The sequence below is a fragment of the Phaenicophaeus curvirostris genome, chromosome 4 (genome assembly GCF_032191515.1).
Source record: "Phaenicophaeus curvirostris isolate KB17595 chromosome 4, BPBGC_Pcur_1.0, whole genome shotgun sequence".
NCBI lineage: Eukaryota > Metazoa > Chordata > Aves > Cuculiformes > Cuculidae > Phaenicophaeus > Phaenicophaeus curvirostris.
Genome location: NC_091395.1, coordinates 23,399,755 through 23,424,781, shown reverse-complemented (window position 1 = coordinate 23,424,781; position 25,027 = coordinate 23,399,755). Strand labels below are relative to the sequence as shown.

General features: G+C 36.8%; 1 protein-coding gene across 1 annotated transcript in view; it reads right to left on the bottom strand.

Annotated features, from left to right (window-relative positions):
• Nucleotides 1-6,860: 6,860 nt before the first annotated feature.
• The window catches only part of COL25A1 (collagen type XXV alpha 1 chain), a 313,462-nt gene continuing 295,295 nt past the window's right edge, over nucleotides 6,861-25,027 (bottom strand). The window contains exons 36-41 of the mRNA XM_069855550.1: nucleotides 20,099-20,152; nucleotides 18,827-18,853; nucleotides 18,039-18,092; nucleotides 12,957-13,043; nucleotides 10,079-10,117; nucleotides 6,861-9,331 (exon numbers count right to left, since the gene is read on the bottom strand). Coding sequence (XP_069711651.1) covers nucleotides 9,329-9,331; nucleotides 10,079-10,117; nucleotides 12,957-13,043; nucleotides 18,039-18,092; nucleotides 18,827-18,853; nucleotides 20,099-20,152 — 264 coding nt within the window. The 3' untranslated portion in view covers nucleotides 6,861-9,328. The remainder of the gene's footprint in view (nucleotides 9,332-10,078; nucleotides 10,118-12,956; nucleotides 13,044-18,038; nucleotides 18,093-18,826; nucleotides 18,854-20,098; nucleotides 20,153-25,027) is intronic.

The following is a 25,027-nucleotide window of genomic DNA, read 5'->3' as shown; positions in this document are numbered from 1 at the left end:
CTTTTAAAATTTTCTTTATTTATTTAATAAAACCTCACAACACTATTTTCTCTATCCTGCTCTGTTTGCTTTCAGAACATTTTAATTGTTTTTTCCCCACACATTTTTAAGCACTTTGTCCTGGTAGGGTACCAGGAGCTGGCAGCCTGTCTCCCTGTATGAATGATGAAAAGGAGGAAATATTGCTAAGAATTATTTAAAATATCCAAGTAAGGTGCTTTCCCTCTCCCTTTTTAACTTTTAAAGGAATAGTTGTATCTCTGAAAAACAATGTATTGGTAGTGCATCCTGAGAAACACACTCTTTACAGATGGTCAGTGGAAAATGATTTGCACTGACCATCTGTTTCAGTACAGAAAGGTAAAGACAAACTGTACTTGCCTGCAACTCTGCAGGGACAGCCAGCTCCTTGGAAAGTGGAAGGGACTTGCCTGTGAGTTGATGTTGTAGTAAGGCTCCTGAGTCAGTGGAGTACAGAGTGTGTTAATTGGGTACAAATGGGCCAAGGGGAAGGCAGAGAAGAGCAAGATTATGATACCCATTGAGCTTCATGCAGCATCACTTTCCAGAGCTATTTGCATGTTTCTGGGTCCTGAATAATTTCTGTTGAGAAGCATTCCTGTGCTAAATGTTCCAGTAGTGTTTGCAGTTCCAGATATTTTAAATGGTAAATTTATTCTATATATATTGTTCTTACACAAGCTAATTGATATAATACTTTAGATTTTTTTCTTCCGTATTTGTTTTTATCACCTTTATCTCAACCAGCATCAATTTATGTTACAACAAACATAATATGTCAAAGAGAACAGAGCTCCTAAAAGCCTGCAAAAAGTTGCAAGGTGCTTGTTAGCTCCAGGAGGGAGCAGCCCAGTTTGGGTGTGGGCACTTAGAAAACTCATTAAAGTGGTAATAAGTGCTTATGAGTATTATCAGGATATTGCTTTTAGTTATTGAACATTCTGTCTTGGTGTAAGCACATGGAAAACCTAAATCTTTGTTGATGTGACAGGAGCCGTGTTCACCTTTGATCTCAGAGGCAAATGAAAGCAGTTTGAGTGAAACTATATTTGCAGACTGTGATCTCTCTCAGGTTTGCTTATTTAGCTGAACACCACAGTTCATATGTTGTTTGTGTGCCTGAATATCTATGCATATACAGGTCTGCATATCTAGACACACATATATACGTACATATATATGGAGGATCCAACCTCCATGTTTTTAGCAAGTATCCAAAAGCATTGTCTTTTTCTACTACAGCTAGAAGAAGAGAGAGGAGAATGTCCTGTGAGTACTCTGTCTGGAAATTAGTAGAAGCCAGCAGAGAAACAAATTAGAAACCCTGGGAAGTCAGAAAATTGCTGCTTGAAGGAATATGACTTAAATGTTTTGGCATTCCCTCATTTATTTTCTTTTAATATTTATTTGAGTGAAACAGTTATTACTTGCTGGAACAGAAATGATTTGTCAGCTCCTTGTTTTGTTTTGTTCTTTTGTTTTAAAACATTTCGTTGTGTGTGGTTGTTACAATCGAACCACTAGGTGAAACTGTCTGAAATGAAGACGTAAAAAGCCACTTCTCTTGCACTCTTCTACTTCTGCAGAGTCCTTGCTGCAAATGGGTAGGGGTTAGCAGGTTTAGTAGGTCTACAAAGCAGAGTTGGATGTGAGTAATGGCCTTTAAGTATTTAATTTAAAGGTCCATAAAAAAAGAGAGAGGGAGAAGTGGCGGGCATTTCACATGCAGCCATGCATGTGCTTTAAGCCATCACAAAATTACGAAGGAAGTATCTAAATAGGAGGCGATCGCAGAGGAAAGTCACATCTCATGAGCACAGTAAGATGTGAAGGCTATTGGACAGAAGGATATTGGTTAGCTGAGATTTGACTTTAGAGGGGTTGTGATCCTGAAATATACAGAGAAGCAGTAAAAGGACTGAATAGTAAATCCATGGAGAGTTAGAGCTACCAGTAGCCAGAGCACGTTGGTTGTTACCATACTAGTAATGACACTATCAAAATACCTAGACTGCAGGCAGAGTGCTTACGGTGACTTGGATAACATCTGAGTAGTTGTGGCACTGAAAGGAAAGAAAAATCGGGAATTACCCAGAACACACTTTGTGTTTGTTTCTTGGCAGAACAGCTGCAGTGGCATCTAGAGCCATCTTGTTTCTTCTTCAAAAGAATGAGAAAGGAGAAAGCTTGAAGGAAGAAAAGGCTAAGAGTAACTACAGCAAAAGCAAGGACTTCATCTGTGTAAGGACTGTCTGGATGGGGTGACAGCAGCAGAAAGGGACAAGTTTTCATGGCCAAGTCTCCATGGCAGACAACTCTCCATGGCTAACTTTCTATGTCAACTCTACACAGGGAGGTATAGGGGCTCCCTGCATGGAGTTGTCCCCATGGAGATTTGTCCAAGACCTAGCAACAGCACCTGCAGCTCTTTGGGTCACACGTGCAGCATGTCAGAGCAGCATCTGCTCGTGGAATCACTAGGTGCCTCCTCTGGGATGCTGGGCACGTTAAACTAAGTAAGTACCTCATCTGGGAAAAACAGCAAAGCTATTTTCAGTCCCCCCAAGAGTCTAAACCAGAGCTAGATAAGATTAATGGACATTTACAGAAATTACCAAGAGTTAAGAGTAGAGGTCAAACACCTATGGTACTAATTCTCTCTTAGCCTAGAGTGACTATATTTTTGGGTTGAACGAAGAGGAGTGTTTTATCTGTCTGAAATATTTTGGGAACTATAAAATCCAAATATTTAAATGATGCTTTGAAGAGACTACAGATGCTATACAATGTTTTATTTTTAAAAAAACGTCCTTCGACCAAAAAGACTGCTGCAAAACCACATTTTCTTAGACCAGAGTGCTTGAAAAGAGCATTTTGCATTATTATGGTGGATCTTTTCTGAACAAACTGGATTTGCGGTAAACCGACCGTCACATTTTCTAGCTTGCACTGTGCCTGTGTACATCTTTATTTCTTAGCAGTTCAGGTTTATTGTTCAGCATTATACAAAAGGGGCACTGGTGATTTTCAGTTTTATTTCTCTGGATCCTAGGTTGCCTGTGGACTTGCCTATGCAATAGTTTCAGCTTCTGGTTAATACATATATCTGTGCAGCTTTTCAAGAGTGAGGAAAAGCTCTAAGGCTTGCAGCAAAGCTTCTTCCTTCCTTTACTCCTGTGAATGCCCATAGCCTGTGCTGCCTGTTTAGAAAAGATGACTGAACAGACTTGCCATTGAAGGGAAAAGACGTATTAAGAATAGAAAGAGGTGTGTTTTCTTATAGCAAACTGTAAGAAAACAGAACATGTTGCCAACACCCTGATTTTTGTGTGAATGTGAAAATTGACTGACATGACCTGCACTAGATTTCAAACTACAGATTGGCACATTATAGCACACGCTTTTTCCAATTCACAGACTAGAGCAATTTTTGCACCAAGACTAAGAAATGTAGAACTATGTAAAATCAGCACCAATGGTTGGATTAATATTTTAATAATTACACACTTTTTACATTATGAAAATAAATCATAAATAGTGTAAAAATAATTTTGAAGATCAACTTCTCACAAGCAAGAAACAAAACCTGAAGTACAAAACTGAAAGAAAACATAACTGAAAAACAAGGAGAAATTTTAATAATAAAAACAAAAGCATGCTGTTTGATTGGGTTCAATTAAGTCAGGATCAAAGGCCACAAGAAAGTGGTAATTAATAACAAATTCAAATGGGCAATTAAAACCTTGCAGTTTCTTTACACTATTCGTCAAAGGAGGTCTTGTGGCATATTTACAGCCCTAAGACACTCAAAATATTTCTACTGTTGATTAATATGATACTGACCCATGTGTTTTCCCCCAAGCACTGTAAATCTTCACCAAATTATTTTTCTTTGTATTTTTATCTCTTCTACTGTATTTATGAGACCATTTGCAATACAAAAATAACAGCGCATATAGATGAACTTAAAAAAAGTAAAAAATACAAATAAAAATATATAATATTTTCCAAAGGAAAAATTCAGATACATACATCTTAGTAACATTTATAAAGTTGTGTGATATTTTCCCAAACATGTACAATAATATAAGAACATCCACATATTTGTTAACAATATGTAAAACATTCTTCCACCAACCCAACTCTTCATAATACTTCAGAGAAGTGTGCAAGAACCAATGGTATCCGGGAAATTCATACACTATCTTTTTTAAATATAAACAAATAAAACACTGACGGTCCTAGGTTACGTTAAGGCCCCCTGTTTTCCAAAGAAAATTCAATTTCCAAGCAGCATTAATAATTGAATGCATTTAAAAACAGAATGAAACAAAAACAATACTCGAAATATTTTTACAATACAAATTCCTCTTGTTTGTGGAGTATCTTTCTAAAATTATGTCAGAAATGATGGTGGCAGGCACTTGTTTCTAACAGCATTTAATGAATCCAGCCACCATGTAAAATACTGCAATAACAGAGGGCGCAAGAAAACCTTCATTTGTACATTACAGCAACATTCGGATCCATATAAGCAAGTTGCAAAAAGGAAAAATATAAAAATCAGGTGTTAGTTTTAATTCAGGTCACTAAAATGGATTCATTTTTTTCAATGACTAAAAACTTTGCTTTTTATGACCACTATCTTTGCAGATATTAGTGTTCTCTGTGACTCTCCAGTGTGAAAATTTAGGTCTCTCATTAGGTACAATTCAGAGATTTAAAAATGTAATGGTCAAGCAGCAGAGATCAGGAGATTTGAAAGGAAGGGTCAACTTCCACATGCCTTGAACATCTTCATCACATTCAATAGACTGGGAGTATCTCTGTGGTTTTTACTCACTGAAGTGGTCTTGATTTAGGCAAAACTCTACTGTCGATACTATTCTCCTTATTACTAAGCACAATACCTGGGTTCTTCCTTCAGCATGCCTCAAGCTCTTTGCAAAGGAAGGATGCATTACTCTCCCTGTTTCGTTGCTAGGGAAAGAGGCACAGCCACGCGAAGAGCCTTGCATGGCTGAGACCAGGTTTACAGTTTCAGCTCTGTGGTGGTCAATGGGACAACTCTTCTCTTTCTAAACCCAGATGGGCTCCAGGATCTGAATGACATCTCTGATGTGGCCCTCAGCCTTATGCAGCACCACCTCCCCACAAGGACCAAAGGTCTGCTCGGCACATTTGGGTTTGCATCATCTCTTCTGCTGGCGCAACCAAGTAACTGACGCTCAGGTGCACTCTTCCATGAGGTTAAGGCTCAATGGAGCCAATGCTAGCTTTGCACACTATACATCAGTCTTAAGAATTATTCCTTATTAAACTCTATACTTTATACATGTGCAGGAGTTGATCATTCTGAAATTCATTCATACTACTTACATGGTAGACTAAAGAATATAAAAGCAGCTGGGTGAAGAGTGTCATTCTGACTTGCTACACTATCAGGACATGGCATCAAAATCAGCAATAAATAAATCTATAAATCAAAAAAATACATTGAATCATTGTTCCATGAATTAACATTTCACGCTTTGCCTCAGAAAAAAAAAAAAGTGTCCAAAGCATCCTGAAAGAAAGATTCCCCATAGCTGATCTATGAGTATGAAGACAAGGACCACGTATGTCAGGCATATTCCATACAGTGGGTAAAAGACTTGCTACTTCTGTAGCAGGACTTCTGCACAAAGCGATTATAATACACTGGAGTAACAGATGATTACAAACTCGGTATGAAACAAATACTGAAAACTCTCAAATAAACAAGAATTAATCATGCCTGAAAAAGTCAGGGATATAGAAACTGTGTAGACTAATACCACTACACATTTCAACAACTGAAAATACTGGTAAAGGAACTACTGTTCCTATCACAAACTAAACAAAACAAATAGTATCTACTTGGAGGAATGCTACTAAGAGATACAACAACACACAGGTGGTTTTAACTGTAGCTTTGCCATCAAAAGAGAAAAGATACACCAGCACCAAAAATAGTTGATTTTTAAACAGAATAAACATGTCACAAGTCTTCACAGGGTGCTTTTCTTGATGAAATAATAAACAGAATTCTTTTTTTCTCATACCAAACATGCCACTTTTCTAGATACTGTTAGGTTTCATTTTATGTCAATCTTTGAGATGCAAGTATTAATGTAAAATCTATATGCATAGTTTAGCCTGTCAAATAATAAATTGTTTATCTGCTCTCTACCCAGGGTTATCTAAATGGTATGAACCTTTCATGATACTGAACAATAAAGAAGCTTAAAAACTTGAAGTCAGACTATCTGGGGAGGAGGGGGAAACAATCTCACCTGGCAGGAGTTAAATAAAGAAATGACTTTACAAGACAGAAAAGAAAGTGAATAAAGGTGCTTAAGTGTTTCCTCAGCAGGGTCTCAGTGTTAGGGAGTTAAAGGGGAATTGAGTTTTGACTCATACATAATGGTAGTGTCTATAATTATTTCCTGAACAAAGAAATAATGAAACAAGGTTCTGCTAGCTTTATCGATACATATAGAAATGGATGCTATGAGGACATTTAAAAATATAGATATACAAATGTTAAGAATATGAATGTGCTAGTGACAGCATGCTTTTAATAGCTCTTTATCTTGTTGCTGTTTCTTAAATGAGCTGTGTTTGTGGACATTCTCCATATGGAACTGCTAAATCATCTAGCCAAATCATAAACATCCTACTTGGTTTTGCATTTGAGAGACATCTAAAAATATTTCATCTTACTGTATGATTACTATTATTTGATATTGTATAAAAATGTTCAACTTCACATCTATAATATAATTCGCAAAAGGTGCTCAGCGAGGACATAGGCACAAGAGACTCTTCTGTTAGGCAGGCAGTTTGCTCTTCAGCCTGTTGTTTTTTGAGATAATGCTTTTTAAACAAGCAGACTAAAATTGGCAAGTCTGAGGGTTTACACAGTGCTGCTCTTGTCCCCTTTATGTAAGGTCCCTCATTCACATTACTGATGTGGCACTCTGATTATTAACACTTTGTAGTCAGTCTAGGCCATGTGAGGGTTTTATTATTACAATCTTGATTATTCACGCAGGTTTATACTTGCATCTCTGAAAATTTAAGCAAAGAAAAACATTCTTCCTCATATCTGTGAACACTTGTTTATTTCTTACTATTGGAAAGATGGAATTGAGCAGTAAAAATATATGTATATATGCAGTATATTTATCTATATAGTGTTGGAATTTTGTTTTTATTAGTAAGATAGTACTTGATGGATGCCATTAAACTATGTTTCAGTTTCAAAACTCTGTGGAATATCTTTCCCCATGAAAAGCTGGTTTTGTCTCTGATACACCAAAACAATAATAAAGATTTAACAAAGTGAAAGATCTCATTATAATGGCATTTCCATTGATCAGAGATTGTGAAGCAATACAAAAACTGCAGCCACAGTAGGTGTCCATCATCACATGATTTAGAAGATGTGCATTCCAAGAAGGGCAAGGTGCCCACTCATTGATGGAGACTGGCTGTCTTTCTCAACTTTACTTTTGGTCTACATACGAAAGACAACCCTCAGAAAAGTAACTAAAAAAGTTTGCAATCATCCTGCTACATGCTAGGAATAGAAGTGATATAAAAAGAATTTCCATCTGCCAAATATGGCACCATTTGTCATAAATTAGTCCCTCAAACTAATGACAGTGCACCATATGAAGACTCAAAACCGGAAAAAATACCTTGTGGCAAAAACTACAAATGTGCACAAATTAAGTATTTCTAGCAATAAAAAGAAGTGGAGAAGCAAACTTTGACAATGTTTCTCTAGAAAGCTAGTCATCTGAACAGAAATAGAAAAATAGCAACACCTTTAACAGTGTAGTGTGATGACAAGTATGCAGTGGTAATCACACAGACTTGTTTCTTTCCAATGTTTTTTGAGTAATAATATCCACTAAGGTCATTGTAACAGCAGAAAAAGAACAAGATTAATAAATCAGTCTGTGAAAAACAAAAATAAACTCTTCTTTTTTAGACTTAAAGGCTTCAAAGACTCTGAAATAAAAACTGTTAATACTGAAACAAGTTGAACCTGTGGCTTGAAGTATTTTCTTCAATGCCATCATCACAAATATTGAATAGATTATGGCAATGCATCCTTTATGGTAACATTTATGGGAAAAGGAAACAAAGTTAACCATAGCTTCCAAAACTCTGCAGAGAAGTTCAGCTATTCTTGTGTTTTAAACGGAATCACCTGAAAAACACACCATGGTACATACGTCTCTATTCAGTTCCATTATCTCCTCCTCTGGAGGATGTTCCCATTCATCCCCAACTCAAGAATGCTTTTTCCTCCAGCAGTCCCAAAATACAACATGCAGAGCATGTACTCTGTCCATCCTCGAGTAAGGTTGAAAAGCTTCTGGTCTCATGCGGTGTCTGCCATCAAATGATCCCTGCAGCACCTCTGTAACCTTTTCAAACAACCCACAGAGAAGTCTGGTTTCTTCTTCAAACTTCTTTTCTCTTGATTAAGGACTCGACAGGACCTATCGTGAATGTCTTCACGACCATGAGCAGTGCAAGGCAAACCAATGCTGCTTAATAGGCGGGACCCTCTTTGATCAAAGGGGCCAGGTGACCCACAAGACTGGAAACCATCCACCTGCAGCTGGAACTCTATTCCCCAAAAATTCAAGGCCTCTTTCTATCCTCCTCTGGTTTATCTCTTTTTAGCAATAAGCCACGGTGTGACTCCCTTAAGATGACAAAAGGAAATGATTCAGAAGCTAGAATCAAAGGTTTCCATGAGCAGCAATTTAGCACATGACGTGATCACACAGCAAGCGGGTTTGGCACACAAACTCATGCTTTTAGTCCTTACAAGCAGATATGGTGGTATGAATCAGTGAAGTGCTTAAGATGGACATGGAAGCCAAGTCAGTAAGCTCCAACAGCAGCTGGTACAGTACATTTCATAGCATTTTGCTCTTATTTGGTCACAATTTCTTGTAAACTAGTTCATGGCACTCATTGTCCATGCAGGTCCACAAGCCAAAACATAAGAATTTACAGAAATAATCAGATTTCTATTATTGATAGTTGCATTGAAATCTCTCTCATCAGAGAGAGAGTGTTTGCAGGTTTAACTGCAGATGTAAGTGAAAAAAAAGATGTACACATGGACTATTGCAAACAAGTAGAAGCAGCTACATGTAAACATATCTCAGACTTGTCAAATCAAATTTTCAGTTTTCAACTATAAATACAAAAAGTGGAGCACTATCTACACAACTTCATGCTTGTAAGGTTAGATTCATCACTGCAGAGACAAAAAGAGATACAGATTAATCAAATTAGTAAGTTGATATTTCAGAGTTCTATTCCAAATACATAGAAATGGCAGAGTTGCAAATATGGACAGTTATTTCCTCAGCACCAGCTATTGTTCAGAGATAAATGCCCCCAGAATTTCACTTATGTTTTATGTTTTCTAATGTGTCATATGCCAGTAACTCTCTACTGCATACTCTGAATGGTGTATTTTTAAATCTAGTGCTGTCTAGGTTAAATCTTTACTAAAATAACGTTGCCAGTTGACATTGGGATACAATAAAAGAACCAGGAAAGTGTATTGAAGAATAGAATGGTAAGGCAAAGAGTAAGGCACTGTTCTTCTAGGTAACCCAGAAAAATAGTATCGTAAAAGTTCAATACATTTGACAAAAATGCCATATCCACAAGCTTTTATAAAAAATGGGAAGCAGTGGTTGAGTGCTGAAAGCAAAGGATGTATGAGTCTTCATCTAAAAGAGAAAAGTCTTGGACTTTTCAGAGAAGTAATGCGAACTGTTTCTACAACATCGCCTCAATGAGTTATTACTTCTACATATATTACAAACTCATCACACCAACTACTGTCATGGAGAGGTCTTATTTAGTGTTGCTGCATTTGTATGTCTAAGAGGCTCTGAAGTATATCCTGATACTGTTCAGTATGACTGTGACAGGCTTTTCTGTGTGCTGAGGATGTAATGCCCCTGTAAAGAAAAAGCTCTGCCCATCCTACCTTTTGCCAACAGCCAGGCATTGGTAATCCATCAGGACCCTGTCTCAAGGGGAGTGGGGGGAGAGGGGAAAAAAAGAGCATTGTTAAGTTTGATAGGATAGATATTCCATCAATATCTGCTAGAACAGCTGAAGCATGCCTGACTATCTATCTAACAAGTAGATACCAGTTCCTAATTATTTCCTCTCTTTTCTCAGGTGAAGGAAAAGCCAAAGGAGAGGTTTACACAGTAAATACGTGCACCTCTCTGCCATAAAGATTTGGTTTTTCCTAAATGGTAAGAACATCTTCGTCAGTTTCTTATTGCTGTTAAAGCTCAGGCTGCATATTATTTATAATATAATCTGTTATTTGCAACAATCTGTAGCTGAATGTACAAGATCGATGAGCAAAAAAATGTTATCACTTTTATCTGGAGGATATTGTGTTTTATGGGCCCCCAATACAAAGTTGACCCAATGACAAGATAGCAAGACTCAAATTTGAGTAGGATCTTTCCTGTTCACTTTCATTCTTAGTTTTTGAACAAAGCAGCAAAAACTTAAGGCCTGAACAAACCTCAAGTGACACAGTGGAAGAAAAAATCAGTGGTAGGAGTAGGCCAGTATACCAGCACTGACTATTTCATCTACTGGATAATGTGGCTATCTAGTTTCGTCTTATGTCAGTGAAAGTCACTCCATTTATTTTCTGTCACTACCCAACTTTCACATATCTCCATGCATCCAGTAAGATCAGAGCCAACTTTTGCTCACAGTCCTACTGGTTTCCAGGGAACTAATTCCAGTTTATGCGTCTATACAGGGCTTATCCAGGAATTATATGAACAGAATTAGGAGCAAGTATTATGATACTAGACTATACATGATAAGGAAAAAAAGATCAGACCTTTACATTTTTTAAAATATAGCATAACAATACTTATTATGTGAATTTACATGTGAGGACAATGGTTAATGAGAATTTTTCAATGTGTTCGCATGTAATCTGATAGGAATGGCTTGCTGACTAAAGCAAGAAACAGTGCTGTTTGGTCAGCAGTTTATAGTAGCAATTACCTACAAATAGAATATTTTTCATCCATCAGTGACTCTTAGAGAATCTCCAGATATAAATGATAATACAGAGACAGATAAACATTTTTAAATTACAAAGGCATGCTTGATTATCCCCCCAAAAATATGAGATATGGTTACCATTAATTGGAAGCAAACAAAATGGACTATGGAATAATCTTAATGGACTATGTATTTAAGATTAAAATCCATTAACTTCAAATTATAAGTGCTATAGTTGAAATAAAATCTGCTTAATTCAACATTCATCTTAGACCACCGTGCTTAACTGCCAAACAATATCAGAACATGCAGATCAAATTTTACTGCAAACAATAAAAAAAAAAATCTTCCTTGTATGTTTAGGAAATGTGCATGTACTGTTCTATTTTCTTTTTCTTTTTTTAGATGGAAAAGAATTAAAATTTACTTTGCCAGTAAATAAAAATCACTGTTGCCAGATTGGTACATGGGAGAGGGTCAACAAGTAGCTTTTTAGTATAGATGGGAACTTGAATTCATGCTAACATAGGGTGGGGAGTGTTTTGTGTATTCCAGGAAGGTAAGTTCCAAGGGCAAGACCATTAAATTGGAGAAGTTAAATAACAGAGACAGTGAGGGTTTGGGCTGCAGACTGTTATCTTCTTACAAACCTCAGGCTTTTCGTTTCCAGATCTGTTTGAATACTATTTGATGAACAGGCCGGACACCAAAAATATTACTTGTGTAAGGTCCGGGAGATCAGGCTCCAGCTTTCTTACTGGAAACCTGTGACTTGAATTTTAGAATTATTTACATTATTCTCTACAAGACTGTCATTTTGGCCAAATCCTGAGAAAGCGCACCCAAGACTGCATGGATTTGAAAGAAACTTCAGGGTGCAGAGTAGGTCTGGGACAGGGGTAAAAAACTAAGCCAGTGCAGACGTAAGTCATAAGACTTGATTAGAAGTGGACATTGTGCTGGTTTTCTACAAAGACTTGTGTTCGGGGTGAGTAAGGCAATAGGTATTTTGTGAGGAAAATAACAAACAAACGATTCTCAGGGAAAATGTAGGAAGGACACAAACTTATAAATTGCCATGTGATATGGGAGAAAACTGCTGAGAGTTAGGCTTGAGGTGTCAACAAAAATGTGTGTTCTCTTATTTCGGTTATGATCACTGAAGCAGCTGGTTTGTTCATGCACATGCACATGTTACGTGAACAATGTAAAGTTGGCTCAGGAAACATTATTTTACAGTGAGGATGGCTGACTACAAACAAAGGAACCACATGCAGGGTTGGTAGGAAAGAGAAATACTGTACCAATTGGCAAGGGGCATCCAGCCCATCCAGGCCAGGCTGGCCTGGCTCCCCTTTTTCCCCCTTAATTCCACGGAATCCCTGTTTGTAAAGATTAACTTGCAATGTTACTGTCAAGGAAATGCCTTCAGTGTTGACTTAGTTGGAGCAAACAAATAACAACAGAGAGGCAAGAGGAGCAAGCTGACCGCCATGGTGTGATTTCAACCTGTGGAGCACTGACTCTTGCACATCCCAAATTTGGTTCCTTTCCCTAACATATTTGGCAGAAAATAATGAAAGCAACCACCACCAAAACTCATACATTCAACCACGAAGGTCTGAAGTCTGGTGCTTTAAACCAAATTAGGAGGCTGACAAACACAGTTTGCTCCAAAATTTGCCAGAACATGAGATAATGTTGTGTTAATAAAGGGCAGCAGGTGACCCAATAGCTGGTGCTTGTTCCTCTCCCTGCATTTCTTATTCCATCAGTCTACAGCAGAATGATCTATTGTCCAGTACACAAATGAGACGTACCAATGGGCAAGGTGCATCTAATCCAGGAGCACCCTGTTCTCCTTTCTCCCCTTTAGGCCCCTTTTTGCCTTTCTTTCCCTTTTCCCCCTGTGGATACAATGGTTTGAATAAAACAAGTTTCATTCTTTTGGAAAAAAAAAAATCAGAAAAAATGGTTTAAAAGTTTGGGTTTTTCGTTTTAAGCCAATGGAGAGCTGAAAGGACACTTACCACTGTGTTCTGGTTTGGATGGTGCATTATGTGGAAAAATAAATTATATGATCACAAGCAAGAACTGGAATCAGTTGGTATTATTTTTGTGTTGGTATTTCATATCAGCATTATGAATGTTTTGAATCCTAGAACAGGGCTTGAAATCATTGATTTCTTGAGACAGAGACAAATCTGCAAATTCCCCAATCCACAGTCCAAAATAAGAAGTCTCCTATTTGTTCTAAATGATAGTACTCAAGTGCACGTGCACACTAAGCTGATTTTTTCAGCTTCCCTAGAAGACTGATCACTAGTCTAAAGCAACCTTGTGAGAGCAGAGTACCTCTGCATAATTTCTCTAAAGAAGACCTATGGCCTGGATGCTTTGCAGTGACATGTAGTCTCTGTCTAAATTCTGTCAACTTTCATGGTGTCACATCAAGGGTGAATTTGGCCTGGAGCATCCTTTCCTGAACTAACCCTCTGCACTTTGGTAAGAGTTTGGAACAAATTCTATTCTCACTGGTGTCCACAGAAACCCACAGACATCACCGAGGGTGCACTCATGTCACTCTAAAAACAACATGACCTTTTCAAACCCTGTTACAGGAACCAAAACATTTGAACTGCTTGATGGAGAGGTGGTATGACGCTTTCAATGATTTCATAATATCTTGGTATCATAAAGTAATCACAAGTTATAATTAGATTCTTTATTTAAATATTCCAACATTTAAATGTTCTCTCTACTGCAGGCAATGTTTCATCTATTTATTTCATCAAAATTCAGTCCTTTGATTTCACACTGAGTTTTCATTTTAAATGTAAGATTTCTAATGCTTTAATTACTCATGGAAATGAGTTGACTCGCCTCAAGAAAGCTCCCTGCAAAGATGACCTCACCTTCAAGCAGTGTAAGATGTTTAGATAGTTCATTTTATAATTGATTTCACACCAGCTGACCACAATGGTAAATGAGTTTCAGGTTTTCTCTCAATTTCACAAAAATAAAAAAGGTCCATTAAAAAAAATTAAACAAATTGGACTAGGATTGTAAAAAAAATGGGATAGGAAGGATGAGTAAACCAGGAATATCACAAAGAAATGGGAAAAATAGTCATAGGAAAATTAGTATGACATTGGATAACCAGCAAGCGAGGTTGTGGCTGTTGGGAGGATTTAATTTGTGAGGAAAAGGGTAAAAAAGACAGAGGAATTGTAAGGAATGCAGGTAGAAGGAGAAGGAAGGAATGCCCCTTTGGAAAGACAGGCAGATTTTAGTGAAGCATAGTAAATAGACATTTAACTAGTTCCACACCAGTATAGAATGACTTAATCTATTAGCAAGAGAGGAAAAATATTTTTACGCAAATAAAAAATAATTAGTTTTATCATATTTTTAAAAAAGAAAGAAAGCACATTATTCATTTAATATCATAACATACTTAACATACTCAAATGAAAAAAATCTTAACCATGAAAAAACATACTTCATTCATTACACAATAGGAGCAAATTTTCTTGTCTACCTTTTCTGTGTGCCAAAAAGTTGCAGGATAATATTGAGGAAAAGAGTAAACATTACCCTTCTTTAACAAATGATAAGATTGAGAAGTAAAAAAATCCCCATGAGGCTAAGCTTTCATTTTAAACCTACAAACATGATAGCGTAGCACAGAAGCCCAGCAGTTTCAGGGTCAAACGTTATTTGTGCTAGATGTAACAGTAATTAACATGTTTGCTGCGAGTGTATGCAAACACAATGCATGGACATAATCCAAAAAATATTCTGAAAATACAGTACAGTTTAGTTTCCAATCCTTTTTTATATCTTTAGTATTTGTATTTTTTTAACTTGTTGCATTATGAGTGAGCAGATTCATACTTCCAGTTTTGCAGGGCAAATCTATTATCTTACTCAATGCAGCAGTCATCTGTGTAGAGAATAGTCTGGATTTTCTGACTACTTTACTACTTCTTCCACAGACTGAGTTCTTAATCTTCACCTCCTTACCCTGAACTATACAGATCCACAGGAGATAGAGAGAACATACATCTGAAGAAGATTAAAAAAAGTTCCTTCCCACCCTTCCTCAGTGTCTAGAGAAATACAAATTTGTGGCACTTCCGTAATAACATTGTGGGTGGAACAATTCCCGCTCCTCACATGTTTTCATCAATGGAGAATGTAAGGAGAAAAGGATGATGCCTTTCCAGCCACTGTTGTGATACACAGTAGTCTGTCAGTATTTATATTTGGGATCAGAGACCCCTTCCTTCCCTTTCACCACAATACAACCTCTACCATTTGTTAAAGGTTATTCCTTTTTAAAAAGATTTTTTTTTCTTCTGTTCATACAACTTGAAAATACAAAATCAATTGCACAAAACCTTTTCATACTGAGTGCTCCTGGACTATAATTTTATATTTGTAATTATAGTTAGAACATATCTAAAAATTATTTTTACAGCCAAGTTAACCAGATATTATAATGCAAACACTGACTTACTTTCATTGTAGCAGAACTACTGAGAGACTAAATAAAAAAATCATTAGTCTAAAACTCATATCAAACTGAAGAAGTAAAGACTTATCCCCTGCCTATCATAGAATCACTAGGTTGGAAAGGACCCACTGGACTGAGTCCAACCATTCCCATCAATCACTAAACCATGCCCCTCAGCATCTCAACCACCCGTCTTTTAAATATCTCCAGGGAAGGTGACTCAAACACCCCCCTGGGCAGCCTGTTCTAGTAGTATGTCTACGAAAAAAACAAGCGTCACTAGTTCTTAATAGAATATTAGCAATGATATATATTTTTGCAATGCAATTTGAATTATGTTTCTTAACTAGAAACTTGCTAATCTCAACTTGTGCAATGTCAGTCCAAAAGCCAGTACTGTAAAAAATATTCAAAAACCAAGAAATCATGAGCTGGACCCTCAACTTGAGAACTGGTTTATCTCTATTTAAATGGGTGCTGTTACACCAGTTTGGTCACAGATAATTAGTAATTTACATAAGGGAAAACATCAAAACTGAGAAAAATCTGTTAAAATGAAAGCTTATATTAATTATATTACTTCTTGTCTTTTGAGAGGCAGCCTTCCATTTGGAAAAGGAATTATTGATGCAGCTGAGGTGGCCTTGGTGAAATCAGTTTATTTGCAAGATACAAGTATTCCCTCATTTATGGAAAAAAATGTATCAAAACTGTGCAACAGAAGTCTCCTTCACAAAAATCTCAGCTGTACCTTCCCTGATTTTTCACTGAGAAAAGTTTTCCTTTGCCTTCTAGTTTTCTGTGAATATTCTGAGAATTTATAAGGCAGAGATTCCATCTCCATTGTATCATTCATGATCCTTGTATCTCCCTTTCAAGTAGCTTGGCCTCCTCTTTGTTAGATTAAGCCAGTCCACCTCCTTCAACCTATTCTACAGGCTGTACGAGCTTCAGGCTTAGTAGCCTTTTTCCTGTCCAATTGCTCAAGTTTTTCTCAGACTGGGAGGTTAAAAAGTACCATCTGCAGGATTCTAGCAACCTCACCAGGTCTGACTAGAGAGTGGCGATAACTTATTTTAATGTTCTGGACACAATCCTTCTAATTTATCCCAGTATGAGATCGTAGTGTTAAGCGCATTCAATTTGGGACCTACTGCAACTCCCACTTAGCAAAGGGGGGTCATAATGCCAGTCAACTATCAGAGCTGGGAATTGTCAGTTACACCTCTCTACTGATAATTGCTCTCAAAAAGAAATGCTAATCACTTGTGACAGACAGGCCTATAGTCTTTGACAGCAAGCAAAATCTCACCATCCATTGTGATTACTCTGCTAGGTCAGAAACAGCCTTTATAATGTTCATACAGCACCTGCTTAAGGAACAGCTGTTCTGCAAAATTAGGACCTTACCAGTGATCTCTGAGCTCAAAATAAGCAATGTGACAAGGGACAGAAGGGAAGGATACCTTTTGTAGTAGCCTTATCAATGCATTTTTGAGAACTGTTTCACCTGACATATTAAGAAAAGGAGGTGAATTTGAACAGCCATGGTGACTTTTGAACCCTACTTCTTGTTTAAGATACCTTGATGGGAAGTGGACCTCGTACAACCCTGTATGTGTCAGCAAGGCAAAATCAGAAAAATTGCCCGCTGTATGTATGGCCTTTTTTATTAAGTGCCTTGGTGTGGGTGCTAATTCAGCAGTTTTAGCAACTGGACTCTGTGATAACGATAGGGGAGATTTGCTCAAGAGCTTTCTCTGCATGCATTTATTTACTTCTAAATTGCTTTTTACCAAACACATTTCCAAGTCACTGTGTCTGGAGAGAGAAAATTAAATTAGGCTGTTTCTGTTAACTTCACTGTCTAGTTGGTTTACCAGCATAGGAGACTATATGATTTAATTTCAATCCACAGTTATGATGAAGGACTTAATTGTAAATAAGACACTGTCAAAAATAAAACTTTAAGCAGTCCCTGTCCTTAATCATGTGGTGTGGCACAGGTAGTTTGTACAGGCAAGGTACACTAGGATCAACAGTTATACTGCAAATACAGAACTGGGGTCTTCAATATAAAACTGCTATCACAATGACACATATCAGTGATGTCTGCATTAAAAATTTCAGATTGACAAGGATTTTCTACAAGTGGAGAAAAAGAGCCTAGAAAAAGTTGTGCTTTGGGACCTGCTGATATTACGAGTTCTGTGCATAAATTTTTGTGGGTTTCTATGATATTACTTAGCCTGTATCTGTGACCCGCCTTTTAGCACACATTGGAAGCATCAAAGATAAGTTCTAATGGGACAATTTATAGCACAAAGACAGCAGAACTGCCTAGGCTGAGGAACCAAGCAGTAGTTAATAACACTCTGGTCACCTTTTCTCCCTTCTCTCCTATATCACCCTTTTCTCCTCGAGGACCAGGGAAACCCTATAAAAAAGAATGGACAAAGATAGGTCGACTTTTATTCACATGTAGGTTAAGCTTTCAAATACTCTTGGAAAACATAAAAAAAGATTATTTTACTACATGCTTTGTATGTATACGTGCATTATGTGCGCACACATGCATGCACACGAGAGCATGTGAGACAAATAATTGTGTTTGATAAAATCATTTTACCAGCAACAGAAAGAAATCATATCACTCAAAATGGCAAGAGTCCATGCTATGCAGTGCATGTACATTCTGGAAAAGGCTTCTCCAAGTTAGTGATTTCAGTGTAAAACTAGAGGAAAAGTCTTCCAGTATGTCGTTTTAGCACCAAAGATCCTAAAATTTAAAATGTACCTCTTATAGGATATGGAATTATTTTCTTTAATTAGGATAAATATACTTAACCAAATGTTAGCAACTCCTTGTTCTTCTACGACTAACTCACAAGTCTGAATATTTTCTTACCGAGTGCAATTTTTTCAGCTTATTGACTTCCAAAGCACCAACTACTTGTATTACTAAGTGTTCTATCTGGTGGGTGGTGGGTTCTGTCAGCAAGGGTTGTAAAATGCATAATCTTTGTCCTCTGTATCATAGCAAAAGAGCAAATGCAGCATTTAACACACACTGCATGCACACTAAGTAGAAATGAAGCATTATACTCAATAAGCTATTTCTTGAAAGATCTTTACCTACCATTAAGCGTATTGGTCATACATATTACTTACATCAAGGCCAGGCTCGCCATCTTTTCCCTGCCAAAGAACCATATAAACTATATTAACATCCCTAATCTGTGATACCAAGGGCAGGCCTCCTTGATACCCAGCTTCTGCACTCCCTCTACACAGTGGCACCCCATGTTGCTAAAGCTCTACACACAGTATTGCTCTTAGTGAAGGACATTTGTGTCAGTGTTTAACATTTCCAGGAACTGATAACTTGACTGTAAAATTTTGTCTGACTGTAAATTTTGTTTGTATGCAGATTCCAGGAGCAAGCTAAAAATATAGAAAAGCCTATAATTTTTCATTTTTTGTTCACAGGAAGGGAAAATAGAAATTGGATTTTTTTTTATTTAACTTACAAAGGTGACCCTCAGATAAACATGCACTCCAAGCTAATTTAACACACCATGGAGCCTGAAAACTGTCCGTAGTCATTGATGCCTGATCCAATTAAATGGATCCAATTAAACCACGAGTCTCTATTCCAGCTTAAATTAATTATTCAAACAGATTAGACTAGAGAGGGTATGGAAACACTGCAAGTCTCTTGTAAAGTCTGCTTGTGCCTTGCCAAGCACATTTACACAGCTTTTCTTGTGTCAAAGTACAGAACAGATGTGTGTATGTACACACCTGACCTAGTCATCAGCAAAGTAAACAGAGTAAGTCAACTGATTTTATTTGGGCTATCCTCGTTAGTCCAAAGGAAGTTCTCACTCATATTTTAAAAACAGATAATATCATTTAAATGCTTGATTTAAAGTATACCATCTGCACCTATAAATGAGTAACAATGAACTTCTCAAACTGCTTCTAAGCACACCACACAAATGAAAACAAAACTGGCCTCTGAACTGCGAAACAAACCAAAAATATAATCTTAAAGTAGCCTTGTAGCACAGAAATTCAAGCAGCTTATTCATGTTAAGAAAATCCCAGATTTCCACAGTTTATCCTGAACTCCTGTCACTCTCACATGGTTCCCAGACAGCTGACGGCCACAGGCTGCAGAAACAGGAGCACTTGTGTTCTGGATTTCTTCTCTTTTGCTAGTTCATGCCAGGTCTGTTTCATTACTTTTGCATGACCATGTGCATAGATAGGAATCTAGGTCTCTGATATGGACCACTGACGTTGCGTTGTGGGGGATTACTACCTATCTTTGCCTTTTTCAATCTAGTGCATTGCTAGGTTGAAAGCAATCATAAAGCACACAAAGTTTAATCAAGAGGTGATGAAAAGTGCAATGTGTACAAACTACGTGCAACTCACAGGCAAGCCGTAAGGTCCTCTGGGTCCAGGATCACCTACAGTTCCCTTTTCGCCCTAAGAAAAGATTACAGAACAAGTAAACAAAAACATTGTCTATCTTAGATAGAAATTATCTCTACCAAGTATTTCAGGTTAAAGTTTATACTAAATCATTTTGAGTGAAAAATATCCAAGGTTATTTATTTTTATTAAGTGATTAAGGGGTTGAAGAGAAGGTGTGTATTACTTTCTAGGCAAAATGACGTCTCAGGCATATGAGATACTTTGTTTTTAAATTCATTAGGAACTGAAAAAAATTTTCAAACTGAACTTGGAGTGATTTAAATTTTAGGCTTGTAACAGCTGCAACATCACACTCAGTAAAGATCCAGTGTTGTAATGCAAACTGAGGATATACAGCATCATGCTTCAGCACAGCAGCTGAGATGTGACACAATGACAAGCAAAAATAATGTGTCAATCAAAGCTTGTAATTAAGCAGGTAATACTATTAAAAGTGACACTGTAAAAATTATCCCATGCACTGTACTGTGCCAACTACTGTATTGGATTCTAGAGTGGTGATGTAAATACGCTGGTTTATTAAATCAAAACTACACTAATGAAAGAAAACAAGTACAGAGATTACTTCAGAAGCTCGATCTCATTCTCCACTAAAATCCACAGAAAAATTACCAGCTTCCAGAGGGGTGCTACCAAAATTATTTTGTAAGCTTAACATAAAGCAAACTTTTCCACATGAAATGATATTTCAAGGTGACAAATTTCAGGCTGACAGTAATAAGTATCTTTGCTCTCTAATATTTCTTCATCAAGATTGACATGGAAGAAAAACTTCCCGAGTCAGCTAGTGTTAGCCCACGTAACTGCAAGCACAGTCCTCTATGAGCTTGTTAGGGAGGCAGGGCTGGCAAGTAGGTGAGGGCAGCAGTCTTGTTTCAGATGGTGGTGCTCTTTCTTCTGAATAACATCCAGCAGAAAAGCCTTGAGAGAAGGGAACTGCTCAAGGTGTTGATGCGACTGAAAAAAATAAGTCCTGAACACCTCCAGTCTTCAGAGCTCCTACTCTGTATTTGTTACATAGGGTTATTTGGATCCCCTCTTTCCTTAACATAACCTAGTGCAAAGCTTCATGCAAGGCTTCTGGCATACAGAAATGCCACACTTCAACCAAGTAATTGCTGCATTTAAACTCAAGAGATAGTTCTGTACAAGATCCTCTAAAAAGCTGGCTTGTCTACTACTCATTATTAATTCATTAGTCTATTACTAAGATGTCAATCTCTTACAGAGATGTAGATGCCCGCTTAATTAATAGTGGTGATCATTGGCACAGGCAAATCTCTTAGCACAGCTCTGAGAATTGGTTGCTAAGTATCAGTTTTATTGACTGGATAATACAAAAAATCTGGCACCAGAATAAACCAAGTCTGAACTTGTTGAATAATCACAGCAGTAAGAAGTTTGTCAGAGTAACTGACATCTGATTTATTCTAGATACTTCATGTTTTTACACAGGTGGACGCTGCCTACACTTACATTAGTCTAGTGGTGATTAGATGTGTAATGTCTGATCTTTCTGGGTTCTGTTAATCTCCAGCCATTTCTGAGCAGCACTTGGGCTGGATGCCATTGCAGAACAATAGGAGTTCCTGGGAAATAACAGCTGATTTTTAAAACAGGAAATCCCTTGCGGCTTTAAAACTTTCTTCTGAGAAAAAACAAATGTGCTGACCTATGTATATAACAGCTACAAAACTGTTTGATCAATACTTGAAATATGTCAAGACTAGGTAAGTATCTTTTTTTTTAAATGTTCAACAGCAAAGACGACAGTAAAAAGTCCTCTCAAGATAGGCCTGTAACATCGCTAAGCATATGGTAGACATAAAGATGGTGAACATACCAGTCTAGGAAATTATCTCATCTGTTATGTAAGAATATATTTAGAGAAACGTATCTCACAGTTTTCCATCTCCAATACAAAGCGTATGCTGAAATGTGTTCGGAATATCAGATCAGGTCCTGAACAGTTATGAATTATGTAAGATTGATGGACAGTCGGCATACTGAGAGCATACTGCCCTCAGCCATCATGATGAAGCATTTACTTTAGGGAAACAGACATTTGAAAACTTCAGGAAGGTTTTTAGTATCTTTTTGTAAGACAATTTATCACTGCTCAAAGAACAGAAACCATAGTGTTTGGTTTTGCCTCCTATTTCACTTCAGTCACCTGACTCATGGGTGAATATGAACTACTGTTTGCACGAATAAAACTACATAATTGGTGTTGTCCGTAAGATTCCCTAACACTGTCAGGGTGATAAATATTTTAACCCAATGAAAGATAATGCACTTTCCCTCCCAGTACAGAACATGTAGCTATGACAGGGTTTCACAGGCTACATACCTGAGAGCCAAAACCAAGCTCAAACCCAGGTCTTTGCCAGCAAGGCAAGAGTTTCAGGAAATTGGCATTTCATTAATTTTCTCTTTCAGCTTCTTTTAGATGGACAGGAAGTTAGATAGAGATTATGCCTGTGATTATGCTTTATGTTTACGTGTCCCCTTTCATTAGTAGTAGTTTAAGATTTTTATCTATTTATCAATTTTCTCTATTTTCTCTCAAGATAGGATGTAAGTGAAATTAATCGGTATACAGCCAGCTTCAGAGGCCTGTTGTAATCAACTCATCCATTTAATGAAGATGGTCTCAGTAAAAGCTCTGTAAGCACCTAGCAAAATGGTGTTTTTGATAGCTGAAGAATATTAAGTACTGTAACACACCAGAATGATATTCATTCACACTATTTCTATTTCTACTAAAATAAATTCACAAAACCCCAGTACTGGAAAGCTCATCAGTATCAGGAATTGTTAAATTCTGTGTTTGCTTTTAATAATCAAGGAAAAGTTTAATTAAAAAAGTTAAAATAATCAAGTTTAAAGTTTAGAAAGAAAATGATACAGTTAAGATCACAATGTGAGTTAATAGCTCATTTGTTCTGAAATTCTTGTTTTCTTATTTGCTAGTGACATGTACTATTTTCCTAGTCTACTTTCTCACCATCTAAATAACTTTTGTATAAAGACTGTCTGATGCTTTCTATTTTAATTGAATAGCCGATTTGGAAACAAACCAACTAACCCTAATTTGCACAAAATTCCGTTCTACCTAAGAGTAATTCAGCATTGTCTCAAGTGCAGCCTATGCAACAATGAATCAATGATTTCTATAGAAGAAATCATTAGGCTTTAGTTTGATTATATTTTCTTTCCTTAACATTTAAGGAGATGTAAATATATAGTGACCAGCATTTAAAATGTACTCTGTTAAAATGAGATTGTATTTCCAAATTTTAAATAATGTGGATTTAAGAACACAGTTCTGTTGCATGTTAGGAATCCCTAGTGACCTTCTAGGTTGATATTGGCCTAAGGTTTTTCTTATCAGTGTGGACAAAACGTGATCCTGTTCAGTAATAGCAAACAGCGGTACTACGCACTGCTTTTAATTAAAAGTCAAAGCCTGAAATCCACAGGCAAAAATGTTTTCCTCTGGCTTTCACATAAAGAAGTTCAATAGCTGCAAATGCAATTTTAAAAATGCATTAAAGCCACATGATTTATTATTTAGATAATGGGACATATATAAATGACAGACACCTGTTAGATAACTATGCAACAAACAACTTTTGCTCCCAAATAGTATTGAATAATTAAATGAACAATGACAGCAATAATCTTGCAAATTGATTGATTGGAGAAAAAACTTCCAACATTCTTCTGAACTTCCTCGTGTTCATTTAGCTACACAGAAAATGGTGGGTGTGCATGAATTTCTTGCACACCTTAGTTTTTGTATTTTTGGAAACCTGTCCCTCTGTGCTCGTGCAATTATTGAACTGATTTACATCACGGCAGTTCCTTTTCCCTTTCTAACTACTACTTGTCAACAGTCATGGTAGATCCAACTGTACAACTTATTATGACCTTGCATACTTTCATAAGAAAAAAACTTTATATTTATCTTCCATGCCTTATAAGAATAGATTATATCATAGCACATTGTTTTTGAAAGATATTTCAACTGGTAGTACACAAGCATATACTTCAAGATTAAAAACTCATAATGAAAGTATAAAATGTACAGTATTTACATATGCTTCTACATGAGTCATCTAAATTATTTCCTGAAGTTCAGAGGATGATGTTCAACTACTTTTTCACCAAGTTGATAGAAAAGTTATGTCCTAATTAAAAAAGACAGACTTGAATCTGCACTCTCCTAGGAAAAAAAAGAAAAATACCCAAGTCCTTCAGGCAGTTAACCAGCCCAAATGGTAACTACAGTCTACTGCTCCTAATATGGGTTATGTTGTATGCCTTGTATTTAATTCTCAACACAAAGCTCTGTAAATACGAATCATCAAGTCACACATACCTTTCTCAAATGACTGCTGTTAAAGTTAACAGGACCTGTGCCATATGGCTGTGGCCTTAATACAGAAAGTCTGAAGTCATTTTAGCACAGCTGTTCTGTTAACGTACAAAATTCAAAGCGACAAAATTCTGAGCTGGCAACTCCTTGGAGGTTTTAGTTAGTATAAGATACTATCTTTTGTTTTGTTATACAAGTTGATGGATGTATTGTTAAAGATGGCAGGCTCACAGTTAAAGATTAAGGTCATTATGCTATTTCCTTTGGAGAAAATTTATTGTGAATATTTCAAGTGAAATAGGAGGGCTTCTAAGCTTAAAAAAAAAAAAAGGAAGAAAAGTTTAAATTTCATAGACATTAGAGAAATTTCTCAAGATAAAACCATTTATGTGCAAAGAGGTGAGAAACACTCCTTTCATACACCACATACGTATATAATCAGATCACAGTATTTTCCCAGTTCATTCTCTCAATCCTTTCACACA